Source organism: Mus caroli, unplaced genomic scaffold (assembly GCF_978045245.1).
Source record: "Mus caroli unplaced genomic scaffold, Mus_caroli_1 scaffold_2, whole genome shotgun sequence".
Lineage (NCBI taxonomy): Eukaryota > Metazoa > Chordata > Mammalia > Rodentia > Muridae > Mus > Mus caroli.
This window is the reverse complement of record NW_028227257.1, coordinates 127743383-127763948: the sequence shown is the minus strand read 5'-3', so window position 1 is coordinate 127763948 and position 20566 is coordinate 127743383. Positions and strand designations below refer to the sequence as shown.

Here is a 20566-nt window from a genome sequence, read left to right as displayed (position 1 = left end):
GAGTCTACTTATAGTTTATATATTACATATTATTATATAGTTATTATAGGTTAGTAAAAACTCTTTGTGGCATTGGATCCCACTGTTTGCTATTCTCCCTACAGACCATGCCCCATCCCTAGAAAGAAACCATCTTTTCTCTGAAGTTGTGCTATTTTGAGGTGCTCTGCTGCGTTAGTGTTTTGTCCCTTCCTCCTGTCCACTGAGGGTCCCTCATTTTTCCCTTTGCACTTTGATTTTTTGCTTATTAAGTATTGGCTGGCTGGGCAGTGGTGGCACATGCCTTTAATCCCAGCACTTAGGAGGCAGAGGCGTATGGATTTCTGAGTTCCAGGCCAGCCTGGTCTACCGAGAGAGAGTTCCAGGACAGCCAGGGCTATACAGAGAAACCCTGTCTTGAAAAACCAAAAAAAAAAAAAAAAAAAAAGGAGAGAAAGAAGAAACAAGAAATCTAAATACTTCCACTTAATGATATGCACGTGTATTTCTAGCTCTGTCATGTCATTGAGAATGAAATCTTGCCATTTATGTCTTTACAACATAAAAGGCTTTGCAGAGATCATCAATCCATTGGTAGAACAACAGTTAATGGTGCAGCTTGCTTTGTTTTGGATGTTACCTTTGGTTCCGTTTTGAATTACTGGAGTTTTCCATTTTAGGCTGTTTATTCATATGCCTTCCTATTCAGATTGTGTGCATCATCACCTTCAGCGTAAGGATTAGGAGCCAGCTAGGCTGGTTCTGTACACTTACCCTTCTCCCAACTGCTTCCTGAAGTTCACTCTTGATGCTTAAGCTCCAGGTTGCAGCCCATCATATTCTCTTGCTTCGGAGCAAAGGCTATGATTTTTGAGGACAGGGAAATGGGGAGTTGTTTAGTGGGTACAGACTTTCATTTTTCAAAGATGAAAGCTCTGAAGATTTGTTGTTCAAGGTAACTATAGTTACATGGAACATGGAATTGGCTAGGAGAGCAAATTACTTTTCAACCACAACTAAATTACTTTTGTTTGTGGTTAGTTGTGCAAAGTGATATGTGTTCTGTGGGTGGGGTGTGTGTGGGGTGTGTGTGTGTGTGTGTGTGTGTGTGAGAGAGAGAGAGAGAGAGAGAGAGAGAGAGAGAGAGAGAGAGAGATGCCTGTACACTCACATGCAAAGGCCCAAGGAGAACATTGGTTGCCTTCCTCTATTGTCCTTTGTCTTATTGCTTCGAGAATGGTCTCTCGGTGAACCAGAGTTTACCTTTTTGGCTGTGATGTGTGGCTATGGATCTCCTTGGATCTGTTTGTCTCTGTTCTTCAGTGCTTGGGTTACAGACATTGACAGCTATGCTTGGCTTTTTATGTGATACTTGGGAGTTGACGTCTGGCCCTCATGCTTGTACAGAAAGCATTTTTATTCCTATGTATCTTTCAGGCCTCAACAACAGCAACAGAATTAAAAATGTTCCTTTGCTAGGTTCCTAGAAAGTGATTTTCCTGTTAACCTGAGAGCTCTGCGGTTTATGTAAACTATGTGTCTTGTTCACACCTTCCTTTCTCCCGCATGACTTACAAAGCCCACGTCTTCTCTATCTTCTAAGTGGTCACCGTGGAACATTTCCCATGAGAGAACCCTGTTGCTTAATAACCCTGAGCTCCCTTTGTGAGATGGTGAGGTCACCACTGTCTTAGATAATATGAAGTAGAGTGTGCTATGCTACTGCTCACCTTCAACACTGGCTTGTAGGTTTCTCACGTTGAGCCCTGAGGGTATGAGAGAAAAGGAGGATATTTTACAGGTTTCCATTTTTACTAAGTACCCAGGACGAGAATGGGGTCAGAAAATCCTGTATTTTCCAGCTTGATTTGATTTGTTTCCAAATGAACCTGTCTATCTTCACCCCACTCTGTGTTACATGCAATATTAATCTGCAATTATAACTTCACATATATAGCTATGATAGATGCTTTGTAGCCATTATTAATGTCTTTATAAAATATTCAGAAATATGAACATGCCATTGCTCTCAACATTTTTGTTTTGAAATGGTTTTAATAAGGAAAGCACTGAATGCGAGAATGGAAGCCCTAAGTATAACTGCTCCTTGGGTAGATTAATTACAGCAGTTGATAGCAGTGTGAAGGTACTGGAGACAAGACAAGAGTTCACGTGGATTACATGCAGTGAAAGAATGCCTAACATTCATTTTATTTCTTGGAAAAATAATAAAATTGTAGACTATTTTCCTCTGAACTCTCATCTGAAAAGTAACAAGTAAAACGCTACATTGATTGATATTTTATGAGATTTGGGAAATGCTTTTTAGTGTGGGTACTTACAGTGTAAAACAAAACTCTTAAATCAGTGAAATGACTTTGGACCAAGAGGATGGCTGTGTCTTCTCATTTATTTATTCCACAATCTTCTGAAGATGTAGTGGCTGCCATACTGTGCTCTGGTCATTAACAGAAAAGAAAATTGTCAAATGTCATGGATGTATTGCTGTCAGAATTCAAGTCGGGTGTCTTCTTGTAGTAGTAGTTAGACAGTCAATCTAACGATGAACAGTGTCCATGCTGATTAGCCAGAGTGGAAGGAAAGGATGTTCCTCGCATAAAGAACACCCTTAATGGTGAATTTATTGTAGCCAGCAACTCATACAGTATAGAACTCAGGTAATTAACATTCGCTGAGCTTTTGGACACAAATACAGTATATCTCCAGTTGACTGTTGGCAGGCATTTGCGGTAGCAGCTTCATGATTCAATTCATTCAGATGCCGATGGTGCCCATATTCTGCAACACACTTGGTCAGAGCTCAGTAATTTATGGATGAGCTAATGGATAAGAGAAGGAAATCAGAGCTCCGTGGCTCTGGTGTCAGTACATCTGGGTGAGGCAGAGCTATCACTGCTGGGAAATCTAGAAATGGATGTCACATCCGGCAAATCAAAGAGTGGTACACCTACATGTATATCAAAGGAATGTGGGGATAGACACAATATTTTTATGAGTTATCTTCCCCAATATTTAGGGTGGACCTTAGAGTCCTTTCCTGTACAGTAGAACAGGAAGAGTTCATTCTAAAGAAATTTTAGAGTAGCTATTACGAGTTTCTAAGGAATGTCTGATTCTAAATGAAATCTCTGTGGGATCACTCAGCTATATCTTAGGCCTGAGCATCTCGGAGGACTGACTGAGAGAGGCTGGTATTTTAGATGCTTGATGAATGATTAACAAGTGTAGTTTTAATTTTTTAATTACTTCTTATATATTATTTTGAAATTATAACTACATTACTTCCCCATTGATTTAACTCTGGTGTGGAGACGCCGCTCCTGACAAGCACTATTCTTGAATTGAGGGTAGTTGTGGGACTTTATTCAGGGCAAGGCAGACCTGGTCTCCAACCTCCAAGCTCATGACAGCTGCTTTGACCGTTCCCCACAAGTTCTCAGATCTAGACAGGGATGTTAGAGATCTGATTCCTTATCACTTCCTCTACACAGACAGACTTGTGTTCTGTGTGTGCTCCTCCCTTCTACATATACCCCAAGGGAGAGTTACGGCACTGCCTCTTGATATCCTCCCAGTCCTTAGTCTATCCAGTCAGGCTTCACTGAACATTTCTCTCAATACCTCATTCCCCTTTTGTGCATGTGTGTGGTATGTATCTGTGTATTTATTTTCCAGTGGGTGTAAGTGCACATCACACAGTGCACGAGAATGTCTTGCTTCCCATCTTAAATACCAAGACAGGATCTCTATAAACTTGGAACTTGATGTTTGGCTAGTCTGAGTAGCCAGCCTATTCCCTGTCTCTCCTTTCTGTGTTCTAGGGGAAACAGAGGACTACCCTACCCACGTGGTTTTGACCTGGGTTCTGGAGATCTGAATAGTTCTCGCTACTGGCTGAGTTCAGCGCCTCAGTTCCCCCAGTACACTTTTGTTCTTTGAGTGATGACCATAACTCATGTGTGTTGCTGCCCTGGCCTTCCCACTGGCCTCTCTCTTCATCATTCTTTATGCCATATTTGCAGCGACTTCAGAAAACTACTTGCTTATATCATTTTTTTGTTTTAAAGTGTTTGAGGGGTTGGAGAGGTGGCTCACCAAGCAGTTAAGAGCACTAGTGGCTCTTCCAGAGGTCCCAGGTTCCATTCCCAGTACCCACATGGAGAATACAAACATCTGTAACTCGAGTCTTAGGGTATCTGATGCTCTTTACTGGTTTCCGTGAGCACTACATGCGCACACACATACATACATGTAGACATTTGTAGGCTTCATGCTGCACTTTACATTTAAGTGCAGTTACTGACCTTGAGTGACATTTCTGCTCATGGTATGGCTCTGGCTCACCATCTCTTCTCCCCCTGGCTACTCTGAGAGCTTTGACTTGTGCCATACATCACTGCCTCACAGCCTCCTTTTTGTTTGTTCTGTTCGGCAGCTTTCTGTCTACTCTTCACTTGTGTGACCCCTGCTCATGGTTAAATTTCCATTGTCATTCCTTTTACCCTGGGTCTGTATGCTCTCCCAATCCAAGCTTCCTTCTGACAACCTGTATGAAGAATTGCCAGAGTTAAAAAGGTTTTTGTCTTTCCATCATAATACAAGACTTTCTAGTGCTACCCACCATGTCGCATACATAGTGTTTGTACAGAGAGAATACTTCAAAAACATTCACCAAACAGAAGGCTGTTTAATCAAAATATAAGTGTAGGAGCAGCTTAAACATTTTTTTTTTTTAAAAACAACAAGGTCCCACAATTGCCATTGCTAACTACTTGCATGAGTGCTTAGCAGAGAATTAGCATAGCATTTTTAAGTAACTTGACATTTTATTTTTTCTGTAAAATGAACTTGGTGGCACCATTAGAATGTATCCTGGGGATTTAATAGGGTTTGTTACCAATGAGGCCATGCAGCCTTAAGCAAGTTAACCAAGTTTGCACAGGCTTATTTCTCCATATAACTGGGGAAAATCATATCAACCTCACGTGCTTATGCCTGGAAGATTGAGATTAGACATGCCTCATGCTTAATACACTGCTTTGGACACTGTAGTTCAGGCATTTAAAAAATTCCTTCCTATCTCTGGAGATTAATGAATACTCGAGGGGAAAACTCATTTAGCTTATCTTGCAATCTTGTACTGCATATAATGATGTCCAGGGGTACTAATCTGAGGGTCACGAACCAGTTTAGGTGGAAAACATTCATCTTCAGGGCACAAATAAACAATGAGGATCTGTTTACTTAACAGTAAATAACCCCGTGCCCCTCCCCCAGAGAAAGATAGCCATGAAATTCTTTGTCATATCCCAAAGTTGGTTGCTTAACTTTTGTTTTAAACTGAACAGAGTCACTTAGACACTTTTTCTATTTTAAGTAACTGTTCCAAGGCGCTGAGTCACATGAAACTGTTTCCCCCATTTTATGTATTTCAATATTTAATAAGTTTTAGTAGTTCCACTTAAAACTGTGGAGTTCACACTTCTAAGTGCATTGCCAGCATAGAGGTGATTAAAAAGTTAAAAGAGACTTTTTGAAGTCTCTGTGCCTGAAAATCTGATGGCTTCTAGTCAAATAATTAGAAGGTAGATATATTTAAAGAATATTATTATGAATGGCAGGCTGAGTTTAGAGGAAATGCTTGGGTTAAACCTATCAAGTCATCACATGGTGATTTCCTGACATTCAGTCAGTTTGCCCACTCTCCTGCAGCATGCAAACCCAGACCAGGAGTCACAGTTGTAAGCCTGTCAGCCGAGGCCTTCAGAGAGTTGGAGATCTGAACATTGACAGGTCAAGGTCAAGACTTTTGCATCGGCTGCCCCAAATATTGGCCTAGACAAGGACCCGCATTGTTTCAGTAGGGATGACTCTAGTGTGTTGATGCTGGGACAGGGTGATCAAGAGACATAACACCTTAAGCGGGTACTTAGTTCAAGTGTCTAGATCACAGGGGCTTTAGAGAGGACACAGATCTGAATTTCTTCTGGGCTCTCAGGCTTTGCCACCAAGTCCTGTCGCTAAGGGTCTTGGTAATATGTATGATTGGTTATTTGGAACGTCAGGGTCATACAAATGCCTGTATTCAGGCAAGTCCATGTTCAGCTCTGCAGAGCATGTGTCCTCATATGTAGTAACAGGGGTTTGTGTGGTGTTGATGTCTATATATCTGTTGACTTTGGTGTCTGTTCCTTGCTGCCTGCTCAACCTCGTATGCGAGCAGTTAAGGGTTGAATTGATTGGCTGATGTTAGCAAGCCAGAGGGCATGTCATGTTTTCACAGAGGGCCCAGAAGACAGTTATCTTTATTTATCTGCTTTTTATTTTGTTCTCTCTCACTTATGTGGGATCTGCAGACGAATTCAAGTTGCTACGCTTACGTAGAATGCATTCCTACCTGTCATCTGATGCAAACTTGACACTTTCTTTCAGTGTTTTCTGGCCACTGAGTCTTCTTTTGGCGTCTTTGTGTCTACAGGAGAACCATAGTTTCTGAAAAGCCACTTCTGACGTCTTTATTGGCTATAAGGGGAGGCTGCCATGAAATGAATGGACAGAGCCACTTTTGCTGAAGGGCTTGTCTGGTTGTTTTAAAACAGGATGCTCCTTCCTTTCATCTCCTGAGTGTGGGTGTGAGTGTTTCCCTTATCTATAAATGAATTGCAGAGGGATGTGGGAATGACTAATGCAGGTACCCTGACCGAATCATTTGCTAGCCATGGAAATGCTGTCGTGAAAGGACCTTGGTGGTTTTTTTCTATACCCGTGACGTACTGTGGTATGTAACAGATCTTTTTACTTTTTATTTTCACAGAATGCTATGAACCTACCTCCTGACAAAGCCAGGCTACTGCGGCAGTATGACAATGAGAAAAAATGGGAGCTGATCTGTGATCAGGTAAGAAACAGCCATTTTCTATGGAGGAAGCAAAGAGAGGGGAAATATTACGTTGTTCCTGTGTGAGTTGAGCTTATCCTGGAAGATGTATGGAATTCTCCGTTCTGATCTTTGGCTTCTGGGTGCCTTATCAACAGGGGAAAGGTAGAAAATTACTATGTTAGTTTTTTTTCATTATTTGAAATATTTCATGGGGAAGCAGGTTAAGTGGACAACTCAAAGTGAAGTCTCTGTTCTGTTTGCCTTCCCCTCCTGTAACAGCTCCGGCTACGTAAGTGGTGCAGGTCTTAGGGTTTAATTGGCCTTCCTGATAACTGGCATATTGTCATGTGAGAAGGTAAATTGTTTGTAAAGAAACATGGGTAGCCCATAACGTTGCTGCCCACTTTAACTAGTTACAAGCTGTGGTATTATTTTGTTTTTAACTCATTATGACAAATCCATACCCTTCTGACAGGTATAAAATAAGGAGTAAAAGCTTTTTTTTCTTTTCTTTCTTTCTTTTTTTTGCGGGGGGGGGGTCTTGCCTTTTATATTCAAATTTTACTCTGTTGTCTGTGCCATAAGCATCTTTCTCCAGGTCCTCCCCTTAGGAAATCCAGAGTGTGAGCTCTGCACTTCAAAAGAAAAGTTTTTTTTTTCCCCATTTGGCATAATGCCTAAAAATATCTCTTTTATTTTCCCTGTTTTTTATTATGAGTGTTAATATTACTTTTTAAATTATTTTATTTATTTATATCCTGAATGTTGCCCCCTGTTCTGTCTTTAACAATCAAATAAAGTATATTCCTGTGATGCCTACCCACATCTTTGTTCCCCCTTTGACGCAGACAGACAGATGCACTCACACACACACACACACACACACACACACACACACACACACAGAGGGGCGTGGTACTTCTGTGTGTTGATACAGTTGCCAGTGACCATGTCTGTGATTATCCTTTGTACAGGTGGAAGTTTTACTCTATCAATTAGAATATGGCTTGATGGCAGAGTCTTACTTAGCAGGCATGAGGTCTAGGTTTTAATTCCAGTACCCAAGTTGGGGAAAACATAGAGAACACAGAAGCAAAGGTAGACTGAATACTTACCTGCCTTCTTCCCTTCCTTCAAAGTACCCCTCCCCACATATATATATATATATATATATATATATATATATATATATATATATATATATATGTGTGTGTGTGTGTGTGTGTGTGTGTGTGTGTGTGTGTGTGTGTGTATTTTTAATTTATATATAATTTTGAGGTTATATACATTTTGTCATTTTCCCTTTCTCTTCTTTCTCTCCAAAATTTCTAATATATCACCTCCTTGTTCCATTTTAAATTCATGGCTTCTTTTTTCACTAATTGTTGTTGCATGCTTATATGTAAATGTCTTAGTCACTGTTTTATTGCTGTGAAGAAATATCACGTCCGAAGCAACTCTTATAGAAGAAAGCACCTAACTGGGAAATCGCTTACAGTGTTAGAGGTTTAGTTTATTTAACTCTGTTGCGGAGAACGTGGTGCTGAAGTAGTTGAGAGCTTCGTTCTAAAGTTTAGGCAGAGAAAGACATGGGGCTTTGTGTCTTTAAAAGTTTTGTAAGCTCAGAGCTCACACCAGTGACACACTTCCTCTAACAAGGCCACACCCCCTAATTCTTCTAGTCCTATCAGAGTTCTACTCAGTGGTGAATAAGCATTCAAATAAATATATGAGCCTATGTGGGCCATTGCTATTCAACTACCACATTCCACTCTCTGGGGTCCATAGGTTTGTAACCATATCATAATACAAAATGCATTTAGCCCATCTTTAAAAGTTTCCCTAGTCATTCACAGTATGAACACTATTTGAAAGTTCAGAGCTTCTTCTGAGATATCTGGCAATCTCTTAACTGTAAGTCCCTGTACAAATTAAAAATCATTATCACATACTTACAACATACAGTGGCACAGGATATACATTACTATCTCAAAGGGGATTAAAGTAAGCATAGTGAAAAGATACTGGACCAAAGACCAAAAACCATCTGGGCAAACTTTAAATTTGTCATCTCCATATCTGATGTCAAAGCACTCTTCGGATCTCTAACTCTTTTCAGCATTGTTGACTGCAGTACGCTTCTCTTCTCCTGTTCTAGTTCATTCCTGGCCAGCACTACTTCTTTGCAAATATCCCACATCTCTGGCATCTCCAACGTTTTAGGGTTTCTAATAGAGTCCAGGTTTACAGCTTTACATAATAGCCCCTGTGGGCCTCCATGCAGAGACACCCCTAACAGTATTTTTTCTTAGCTGTGGAGGTAGATTTCACAACTCCTTTCTTGTATCCTTGACTCTAATTCCAGAACCACGTGGCCAAAGCTGTCAAGTTCTGCTGATTGACTTGACCTGAAGCATTGAAGTGCTTTCCTAATCCAAACTCCCAAAGCTAACATTCCACCAACAAGCTGCATGGTCAGGCCTTTCACAGGACTATCCCAGTCCCTGGACCAACTTCTATCTTAGTCACTGTTCTATTGCTCTGAACAGACACTATGACCGTGGCAACTCTCAGAAAAGAAAGCATTTAACTGGGGGCTTGCTTACAGTTTCAGAGGCTCAGTCCATTATCAGCGTTGCAGGTAACACAGTAGCAGCCATTGTACTGGAGCAGTACTTGAGAGCTACATACTGGTCTGCAGAAAAGAGTGTGAGTCTGGGCCTGGCATAGTCTACCCCCCCCCCCCCCCCCAGTGACACATTTCCTCCAACAGGGCTACATCTTCCAATCCTATCAAAGAGTTCTTCCTGAGTATACTAAACATGCAAATTTATGAGCCTATGTGGTCCATTCTTATTCAACCACTACTGTATCATTCATATATATATCACATATTCCTAAATATACCCTGCTCAGTCTGTCTGTATATTTTTAGGGCTGACCATTTGGTATTAGATAATCCGCTGGCTCTTCCCTGGGAAGACTATTTCTCTTACTCTCAGTATTCCTTAGTTGCCTGTTCACAGATTCCTTTCTTTAAAATGTCTTTCCAGGCTCCTTTCTAGCTTTATTTCTTTGGGGATGGAGTGGGAGCTTGGGATTTTCAAGATAGGGTTTCTCTGTGTAGCCTTAGATGTCCTGGAACTCAATCTGTAGACCAGGCTGGCTTTTGACTCAGAGATCTACCTGGCCTACCACTGCCTGGTGCTTTATTCCATCATTTCTTTATTGCCTCAGATATTCCAGAAAGGGCATGCTGGAAGATTTTTGACAGCTATGTTTTTCTCTCAGACTAAAGATATCTTCCTAGGGCTGATGTTGGGGACTTTGGGATCTTGATGCAAGGAAGACCATGTCAGGTTTACAGATTGCAGTTCTTGTTTTCAAGAACTCCTGGTTAAGTTACTTCTATTAAACATCTGTGTGCTGGAATACCAAAGCTTAGGACTTCCATGTCACTTCTGCATGTGCCCCTTCACTACAGTAGCTCTGTGAGCTCTGAGGTGTCATGGCTGACTTGCTGATGACAGTTACAGAATAATGGCTATTATTGCTCAGAGCCAGCAGTAAGTAGATTATCTTTGTGCCTAATCTGCAAATCAGTTACATTTAGCAGTGCCTTTCTGTAATATAAGGGAAAAGCCAGACCTAGAGATTAATTAAGCACCTGCCAAAGGTTGCCTACGTAGTGGTGAAATGGCCGGTAGGGCAGCCGGTTTTGGAGAAGATGCAAACTCTAGTTGGTGTCCCTGGGTTGGCTGAGAACTCACACTATGTGTCCTACAGTCTTAACATTGCTTGTGGCCTCCTCCTTTAGACTCCCAAGGTACTGAGATTACAGGAATGAACCACTACCTGACTCATTTTACTTTCTTTTCTTTTCTTTTTTAAATTATTATTGTGAATGCATGTGAGAGCCTACATTCTGATATGTATGTGCAGTCAGTTTTCTTCCACCATTACATGGGTTCTGGGGATTGAACTGAGGCCTCCAGGCTTGTACAGCAAGTGCCTGTACCTACTGATCCACTGAGCCCTGATTTCAGTGTTTCAGTGTTCATGTTTTATGAACCAGTTGGAGCTTATTGGCAAGTAAGCAGTGGTCTCAGGGAGCTGATGATGTTCATTTCTATAGAGGGTCAGCTTTAGGTAACTGGGGCTTCTCAGAGCACCAGTGATGATGAGTGAACAGTGACAAGGGCTCAGGGCGTGCTTTATAAGCTGCCTCATTGTCAGCATCTGTTCTGGAAGTCATCTGAGCCACAGTGGAGTGGAGTTAGTGGGGAGCAGGCTGAAGACCACATACAAGAGTGGTTCCATTCACAACTGCTGCAAAAATGGCTCCATCTCCTCCTCATGCAAGAACGGTTCCTTCTTCTGCATGAGTCGTTCCTTCTCCTCCTGCTCCTAGACTTCTGATTTAATCATCATTTAACACTATTCCCTTGTTAGAGGCTCTGATTCTACATTTAGCCCCATGTTGGGAGAGAAACAGCCATCCCCCTCTGATCGTCTGTACTTTGTCCCTGACATCGCTACTGTAGTACTGTTAGATGCTGAATTGCTCACGGTTTTACTGGACCTTTTGTAACTGCAGTGCATTGAAATGCCACTTACTTTCAGTTACTTGGGAGGTGGGGGTCGAGTTTCTTTTCAAGTTGCCTGCCAACCTTCCCTTTGTCTTTAATTTGGTCTTTCTTCTATTTAATCAATCCCTTTTTAACCTGTGAATTAATCATGGTTCCTTTGATATTTTGTTTTCTATTGAATTTTAAAAAGTAAAAAATGAGTTTCTTGTACTCAAAAAACCATTATGATTTAAATAAATAACTGCATAATATTTTTAAGGCATTTTTATTAGATATTTTCTTCATTTACATTTCAAATGCTACCCCTAAAGCCCCCTATACCACCCCACTCCCCCCCCACCCTGCTCTGCTCCTCAACCCACTCCCACTTCCTGGCCCTGGCATTCCCCTGTACTGGGGCATATGGTCTTTACAAGACCAAGGGCCTCTCCTCCCAATGATGGCCGACTAGGCCATCCTCTGCTACATATGCAACTAGAGACACAGCTCTAGGGGGTACTGGTTAGTTCATATTGTTGTTCCTTCTGTAGGGTTGCAGACCCCTTTAGCTCCTTGGGTACTTTCTCTAGCTCCTTCATTAGGGGTCCTGTATTCTATCCAATAGATGACTGTGAGCATCCACTTCTGTATTTGCCAGGCATTGGCATAGCCTCAAAAGAGAGAGTTATGTCAGGGTCCTGTCAGCAAAATCTTTCTGGTGTATGCAATAGTTTGATGGTTGTATATGGGATGGGGTGGGGCAGTCTCTAGATGGTTTTTCCTTCCATCTCAGCTCTGAACTCTGTCTCTGTAACTCCTTCCATGGGTATTTTGTTCCCCATTTTAAGAAGGAGCGAAGTATCCACATTTTGACCATCCTTCTTCTTGAGTTTCATGTGTTTTGTAAATTGTATCTTGGATATTCTGAGTTTCTGGGCTAATATCCGCTTATCAGTGAGTGCATATCATGTGTGTTCTTTTGTGATTGGGTTACCTCACTCAGGATGATATCCTCCAGATACATCCATTTGCCTAAAAATTTTATGAATTCATTGTTTTTAATTGCTGAGTAGTACTCCATTGTGTAAATGTACCACATTTTCTATATCCATTCCTTTGTTGAGAGACATCTGGGTTCTTTCTATCTTCTGGCTATTATAAATAGGGCTGCTATGAGCATAGTGGAGCATGTGTCCTTATTACCAGTTGGAACATCTTCTGGGTATTATGCCCAGGAGAGGAATTGCTGGATCTTCTGGTAGTACTATGTCTCATTTTCTGAGGAACTGCCAGACTGATTTCCAGAGTGGTTGTACAAGCTTGCAATCCCACCAACAATGGAGGAGTGTTCCCTTTTCCACATCCTCGCCAGCATCTGCTGTCACCTGAATTTTTGATCTTAACTATTCTGACTGGTATGAGGTGGAATCTCAGGGTTGTTTTGATTTGCATTTCCCTGATGATTAAAGATGTTGAACATTTTTTCAGGTGCTTCTCAGCCTTTTGGTATTCCTCAGTTGAGAATTCTTTGTTGAGCTCTGTACCCCATTTTTTAATAGGGTTTTTTGATTTTTCTGGAGTCCATCTTCTTGAGTTCTTTATATATATTGGATATTAGTCCCCTATCTGATTTAAGATTGGTAAAGATCCTTTTCTAATCTGTTGGTGGCCTTTTTGTCTTACTGACACTGTCTTTTGCCTTACAGAAGCTTTGCAATTTTATGAGGTTCCATTTGTCAATTCTCGATCTTACAGCACAAGCCAGAAAATTCCTTTCTGTTCGGGAATTTTTCCCCTGTGCCCATATCTTCGAGGCTTTTCCCCACTTTCTCCTCTATAAGTTTCAGTGTCTCTGGTTTTATGTGGAGTTCCTTGATCCACTTAGTCTTGACCTTAGTACAAGGAGATAGGAATGGATCAATTAGCATTCTTCTACATGATAACAACCAGTTGTGCCAGCACCATTTGTTGAAAATGGTCTTTTTTTCCACTGGATGTTTTTAGCTCCCTTGTCAAAGACTAAGTGACAGTAGGTGTATGGGCAGCACATATACTAAGATTTAATGATAGAGAAGATTAGCATGGCCCTTGTGCATAATATTTTTTTATCTCTTCTATTTTCCAGTTTTCTTTCAGGTGTGTTTTCCATTTCATGCATGTACAGGGTCAATGGCATACTGTATCTGGGTGTGTAGATGTCTTTGAATCCAGTGCCAGGTTTTACCCCTTGCAGTCAGACAGTGAAGATGCTGGCCAGGCCCTTTCTAGGAGGTTTTACCTTCTCTTTACATTTTCCTTGTTGCTTTCTTCACTGCACAGTAGCTTAGGTCCTGAGTTGCCCTTTATTAGGCTTGACTCTAATGGGTGATGGATGGATGGAGCATTTTTGTTTTGAGAATGTCATAGGAGATAGAGAACTGCCTGTTTGCTTTGTGAGTCAGTGAGCTTATTCAGCTCATCAGCTTGTGATCTTATTGCTCCATCGCCCAGCTCTGTTTTCTTTTGTGTTGGAAAGAACTTTTGTTCTGTTGCTTTGGTGACAGTTTGATATAACCAGTTACATAACAGTTTTGTACCTAGTGAATTTAAAGCCAACTGATAATCTTTATCTGATCAATTTCATTGAGGGTTACAAATTAATAGTTGCCTAATTCCGTTCTATGTTAAATTAATGTCTTTGTTTGCTTTCTATTGCTGTGACAAAACATTCTAACCAAAATCATTGTGTGTAGGTGACCTAGGCCAGTAGGGGGATTCTTCAGGACAGAGCCTTAAAGGGATGATAGCTAGGAGATAAGAGAAAATAAAGAGATCTTGCACAAGCTATGCCTTATGCCATGCAAGCTTATTAAGAAGTACAGTATCTTATATGCTATCCCCAGGAAAGAAATGGGACAGAGACAGCAGGAGACTAGTCACACAATGTTGTATAAGGAGAACACGAGATCTCAAGCACAGGCCAAGCATGCAGCAGCCTTAGGACTGATCACTCTAGTCTCTTCAGGAAGAAAAGCCAAGTTCCCAGCTACCGAAACTTGTTACACACACGGTTGTTTCCTTCCCGACACAAGGGAAAATACAGCTGGACAATGGAGCAATCAGATCACAAACTAATGAGCTGAGTAACCTCACTGATGCACAAAGCAAGTAGGCAGCTCTCTATCTCCTATGGTATTCTCAAGAAAAAAACGTCTTCTTCATCGCCCTGACCCCAGCACCAGAAGTCAGCTCCTGAACAAGGACAAAGAGCTAGGTTTCTTTTGTCCCTCTCCGAAAGCTTTGGGTCTGTCTGGCTCTCAACGGGAAGGAAAGGGTTCATTTGGCTCACTTAAATGTCCCAACCACAGTCTATCATGAAGAGAGGTAAGGGTGGGAACTCAAGGCAGGAAATGAAATAGAGACCATGGAGATCTCTGGACTGGCTTGCTTCCCATGGCACGCTCAGCCGGTTTTTATTTGTTTGCTTGCATGTGTGCCTTTGGGTTTGGCTTGTGTAAATGAGTTGGAGCCATTGGAACTTGAGCTATAGAGAGTTGTAAGCTGCCATATGGGTGCTGGGAATTGAACTTGGGTCCTCTGGAAGAGCAGCCAAAGATCTTAATCGCCATCTCTCCGGCCCCCCAGCCTGCTCTCTTATACAACTCAGAAACTCCTGTCCAGGGGTGGTACTTCCCATGAGGAGCTTGGCCATCGCTCATCATTCATCAGTCAAGGCCATTCTCCCAGTAGACTTGCCTATTGGCAGTCCGATGGAGTTAATCTCTCAGTTGAGATTCTTGCTCCCTGATGACCCTGTTTTGTGTCAAGTTGATGAAAGTCAGCCAGCATGGGTAGTAACTAGTACTTGCAACTGGGTCTTTACTCTCAACAAACGCGGTGGTGGGAATATCACCCAGAATGTTTGAATTTTCATCATTTTGTGCCAATCTGTATTCTCCTTTTCTGACTTTATTTAAATCACTTCTTTGACGAGTTGTCACAAATTCTTGCAGACTTCTGTACTACTATTTCTCCTCCTCCTTCTTTTTTTCTACACAACCATACTAATTCCTGAGTTGTCACTTTATAGTATAAAACTAATCTGTTAGGTTTAACTTGTAATTTCTTTGCCCTTTAAACTAAGCCATTTCCCTAAGGACCCCCACAACTCCCCAGGGGGTATGATACAGATGAAAATGTGAGGGCTGGAGAGATGCACAGTAGTTAAGAGTACTGACTGCTCTTCCAGAGGTCCTGAGTTCAATTCCCAGCAACCCCATGGTGGCTTATAACCATCTAATGGGATCTGATGCCCTCTTCTGGGGTGTCTGAAGAGAGCAATGGTGCACTCATGTACATAAAATAAATAAATAAATCTTTTAAAAAAATGTTTTAAGAAAAAAAAAAAGAAAGAAAATGTGAGATTGGCAGGTGATAGACAGATTTTTTTTTCTCTGCTTGTGTTTAGACTTTGAAAACAAATCCAAAGCTGTGAGTTCATCCTGATAGTTCCAAGTAAAATGTTATTATCAACTTACTCTCTTTGGTTTGATATTTATCTCTTTTACATTGAAATGTGTAATTTCTAACATTACTGTAATTATATTTTCTTATACTAAGATAAAAGCTGGAGGGAGAATATCAAAGTGCTTGTCTAGCCTGCAGGAGGCCCAATGTTCTACCCCCCAGCACTGCAACAAATAAGATATAAGGATCTCTAAAGAAAAATTCAAAATCTCAGCCCCAGTAGCATTAGTAATAAAATTAATGTAGTATAAATGTTCTTGGTCATTTTGTATGTTACAAAAATACCTAGTTTTGATGGTTTAAAACAACAGATTTATTTATTTATTCTTTTAAAGTCTTAGAAACCAGAAATCTGAAGTCAGAGAGCTGACTGTTCCTTCCAAAGTGTCTAGAGGAGATGCCTTCTTTGCTAGTCCCAGTTTCTGGTGGCCACAGTTATTCTTTGCCTCCTGGCTATGTAAGTGTAGCATCTGCTGCCATTGTGATGCGTCCTTTTTCTCTTTTTTGTATTTGTATCTTTGTCTGTCTGTCCTTCCATCTGTCCATCCGTCCATCCATCCATCCATCTATCATCTGAGTACACTGTAGCTGTCTTCAGACACACCAGAAGAGGGCATGAGATCCTATTACAGATGGTTTTGAGCTACCATGTGTTTGCTGGGAGTTGAACTCAGGATCTCTGGAAGAGTCATTTCTCCAGCCCCTGTATCTTTTTTCTTATTTTGTTTAATATGAGGGCATTTTTGGATTCAAGCCAATTAGGATAGTCTAACACTGAGATCCTTAATTTTATTACATTTGCCTAGACCGTTTTTTTCCCAGTTATGACCACATTCATAGGCATGGGTTCAGAGCATGAACACAGACTTTAGGGGGCCATTGTTTAACTCACTATGGATGCCAAGATAAATAATAAGCTTTTGTTTACAAGGACCAGAGTTGGATATTGTTGGTTATCACAGGCAAGTTCATATATCATTATTGTCCCATATGAGGCTCTTTTGAACATTTAGCTTCATCCTCACTTGGGAAGAGCTAACTTCTAACCTGTGACACAGTGGACAGGCAGATGCTCCCATGGGAAGCCATTTGGGAGAGGCTAGAGAGAAGCACACTGCTCTCCACTTATTCTATTGAGAAGGTCCATGGAGAGTGATGAGAGTAGAAAGTAGAAGCCTGAGACCAAGAGAGAAAGAGAGAAATAAAGAAAGAAATCAACCAACCAACAAAGAAACAAAGAAGAAAACAAATGACTAAAGTAAAGATGTGCTATTGATCTGCACAGAGAATTCTCAGAATGGCGAAGACAAATATAAAGGGTTCATCATCCTTAGCAACTAGGAAAATGCCACTTAAAACTACTCTGAGATAATATATTAGACTAGTCAGTATGGCCAAGATCAAGAAAACAACTGGCAACTAGCCAGGGTGCGAGGCAAAAGAAACACCCATCCACTGTGGTTGGGATTTGCAACCACTCTGGAGAATTCTCAGAAAAGTAAAAGTGATCTACCATATGACTCGGCTGTACCACTCCTTGCTGTAATGCCCAATGTGGTCTTTGACTTGACATCCTGCTCGGCCATGTTCACTGATACTCTAGTCACAATGGGGGAGGGGGTAGGGGGAGAGGGAGGGAAAGAAGGAGAGAAGGGAGGGAGGGAAGAATGAACGGCTCATGAATTTGAGAATGAGTTGGGGGATAATGAGGAGGAGTCAGACAGGAAGGGGGTGGGAGTGATATGAATATGTGCTCGTAGTTACAGGAGGGAAGTTAGTTGTCAGTGCAAAGTGAGGTGCCTAGTTGTGCATGAGTTTCCCCAGACAAATACTTTTTTTGTAATTTTCTGGGCTGGGAAATACTTAAAATGGTTACTGTTATCAGTCTGTTTATACTCTGTTCCAGCAGTCTGCCTGCCAAGGGAACTGACTATAGAGCAGAGTGGTTATTTGCCGGCCCTTTTTGTTTTCTAAAAGGTATTTTTATCTTGGGCCATCTCTTGCTTGAAACGTTGAAGGGCCCATCTTTCTTTTCTCAATGTCTCCTGATCTCAGCGAAGGCTCTCCTTTAGTTGCCGCTGCCAAGAAGACTGGGTTCTTCCAGTTTCCTTTCCAGAGGCAGTTCCTGTCCATTAGGACTCGTTCCAGGTCTGCAACTGCTTCCTTCTAAAACCCTGGAGAAGCTATCAAAGGAGCAGATGGTGGCTCCCTGCTTTTTAATATTGCAGGAGTCCTGGAAAACTGTATATGAACTTAGAATTATGTTTGTGTCTTTCCGTTTCTAAAATGTTCCTTTGTCGTACAGCTTTTGTAGAGGGGGGAAAGTAGGGGTAGAGTGAGGAGAGAGGAAAGGAGAAATGGCCTAGAGAGAAAGAAATGCATGACATTCCTTCCCCACTTCCCCTTTCTCTTTTTCTGTCTCCCTCCCTCCCTCCTTCCTTCCCTCCCTCCGTTCTCTTTTCCCATCTGTCTGTCTTCTTTCCTCCTCTCCATCCTTTCTTCCTTCCTTCTCTCCCTTCCTCCTTTCTCTTTTCCCCCTGTCTGTCTTCCTTCCTCTCCTTCCTTCCTTCCTTCCTTCCTTCCTTCCTTCCTTCCTTCCTTCCTTCCTTCCTCTCCTTCCTCTCCTTCCTCTCCTTCCTCTCCTTCCTCTCCTTCCTCTCCTTCCTCTCCTTCCTCTCCTTCCTCTCCTTCCTCTCCTTCCTCTCCTTCCTCTCCTTCCTTCCTTCCTTCCTTCCTTCCTTCCTTCCTTCCTTCCTTCCTTTCTTTTCCTGAGAGAGCATTTTTCTATTCCAGGCTGGTTTTGAACTCACAGCAGGTTTTTTGCCTAGGTGTCCCCAGTGTTGGGATCACAGATGAGTGGCTAGCTTTTTAATACTTTCTGAGCTTATCCTTCGACACAGAGGCTTTGTCAGAAGTACTGTTTGGCATTCAAGGCTAGAGCTAGCTGCTAGAGAATGTCCAGCTCAAAGCCATATGCTTCCTTTTGCCCCAAAGAGCATAGCATTGATTCCTGCCTGGTAACTGGTAATATGACTGGGACTGTAGACTCTTTTTCTCTTTCAAATGCACATGTAGAATCTCAGCATTTGGAAGACTGTGCAGTGAAGTTGAGTCCAGAGCCCACCCTGTCTTAAAAAGGAAAAAAGAAAGAAAGTAAAAGACTGAGCTGGTTGACTGCCTGACTCATGTGGCATGAAAGTATAAATGTTATTATAAAGGTGTGTTGTATAAATTTGCAGACACTGCTGCAGGATATGGAGAATGGAACAACTGACATATTGTATGTTTGAATGAAATTGTTGTTTCAATATAGGTTTTATTTTATGGTAGTACTTACTTATGCTACGATGGTAGGCACTGAACTCAGCGCCTCATCACGTACACTGGGCAATCACTGAGTTAAGAGCCAGACAAGGTAAATATCCGGTTCCTCCCAGATCAAATGACTTCTGAGTGTCTTGTAAATAGTTGAGAGATTTGGTTTGTTTTGTATTTTTGGGTTTTTTTCTTCTGTGTTTTGCTAAAATTGCCAGCAGTTGCCCTTAGAGCACTTTGTAACTGTGGCTTCTGCCTCTCCAGTTGACTCAAACTATTGTACTGCCACTCTCAAGATTGGCATGCTAGATGCTATGCACCATCTTCCAGAGCAAGGCTACTTCATGGAGTGTGCATGTGAACTGTGCTCTCAGCTCTGTGTTCTCTGTGGTCTGGCATTCAGGAAAGTGTTTTCTGATCGTTTTTTTTTTTTTTTTTTGTTTGTTTTTGTTTGCTTGTTTTGTTTTTCGAAACAGAATTTCTCTATGTAGACCAGGCTGACCTTAAAGTCAGAGAGATCCTCCTGACTCTGCTGGGATTTAAGACATATCCCACCACTGCCAGGCCAGGAAGAACTTTCGAGGTGAGTGTTAAGTGTCAACAGATTTCTCTTACAAAGAAGAATGCAAGGTTACTTAAGTTTAGAGGGCACTTGGTATGAAGACTTCATATTCTCTGTCACCATGGTGACCTCTTGCTCTGGATAAGGCTAAAGGATGTAGCAGCTGTCAGTTACCCGAATACCATGGCACTACAGGAGTTTCTGTCATGTGAGTGGAATCCAGGTCTGCCCTTGCTTAGCATCACTGATCAAGTGAAATCAGTTCAGTTCGTGGTGGTAAGATGTTGTTGGTCCTTCAGGTGTTTATCCTGTCTGGTACATGGTGACATCACCACCCAGCTGTTGACGATGCTCTCCTTAGAGGATAACTTTGACAGTCTGTTAACTTTGTCGAACATGGATGCTGTTCAGAGGTGGATGTGTGATAAGCCAGCCCATGTCCTGTAGTGAGCCATTTAGTAGGACTTAGTTCAACCTGCGTTTTAACTTGCCTATTTAAGTAATCTTTGAGTACCTGGCTTAATGACTGATCGTGAATATAAAAGCAAAGAATGAAGCTGCTGTTTTCATCTTCTTGTGATCTGAAGATGGAAACATAGGCTTGAAGCTGCTCGGGTAAGGAATGGAGAGGGGAGGAGACCTTTGCTCTGTTGTGTCAAAATACCTGCCATAAACAATTTTATAAGGAGAGAAATGTTTCTCTAGGTTCCCGTTTTTCAGAGGTGTCTGTGACAG

At 41.6% G+C, this 20566-nt stretch overlaps 1 protein-coding gene across 5 annotated transcripts in view; it reads left to right on the top strand.

Annotated features, from left to right (window-relative positions):
• The window catches only part of Fmnl2 (formin like 2), a 278573-nt gene that overhangs the window by 153642 nt on the left and 104365 nt on the right, over nucleotides 1-20566 (top strand). For all 5 annotated transcript variants that reach the window (XM_085834913.1, XM_085834909.1, XM_085834912.1 and 2 more), the window contains exon 2: nucleotides 6815-6898. In XM_085834913.1, coding sequence (XP_085691039.1) covers nucleotides 6815-6898 — 84 coding nt within the window. The remainder of the gene's footprint in view (nucleotides 1-6814; nucleotides 6899-20566) is intronic.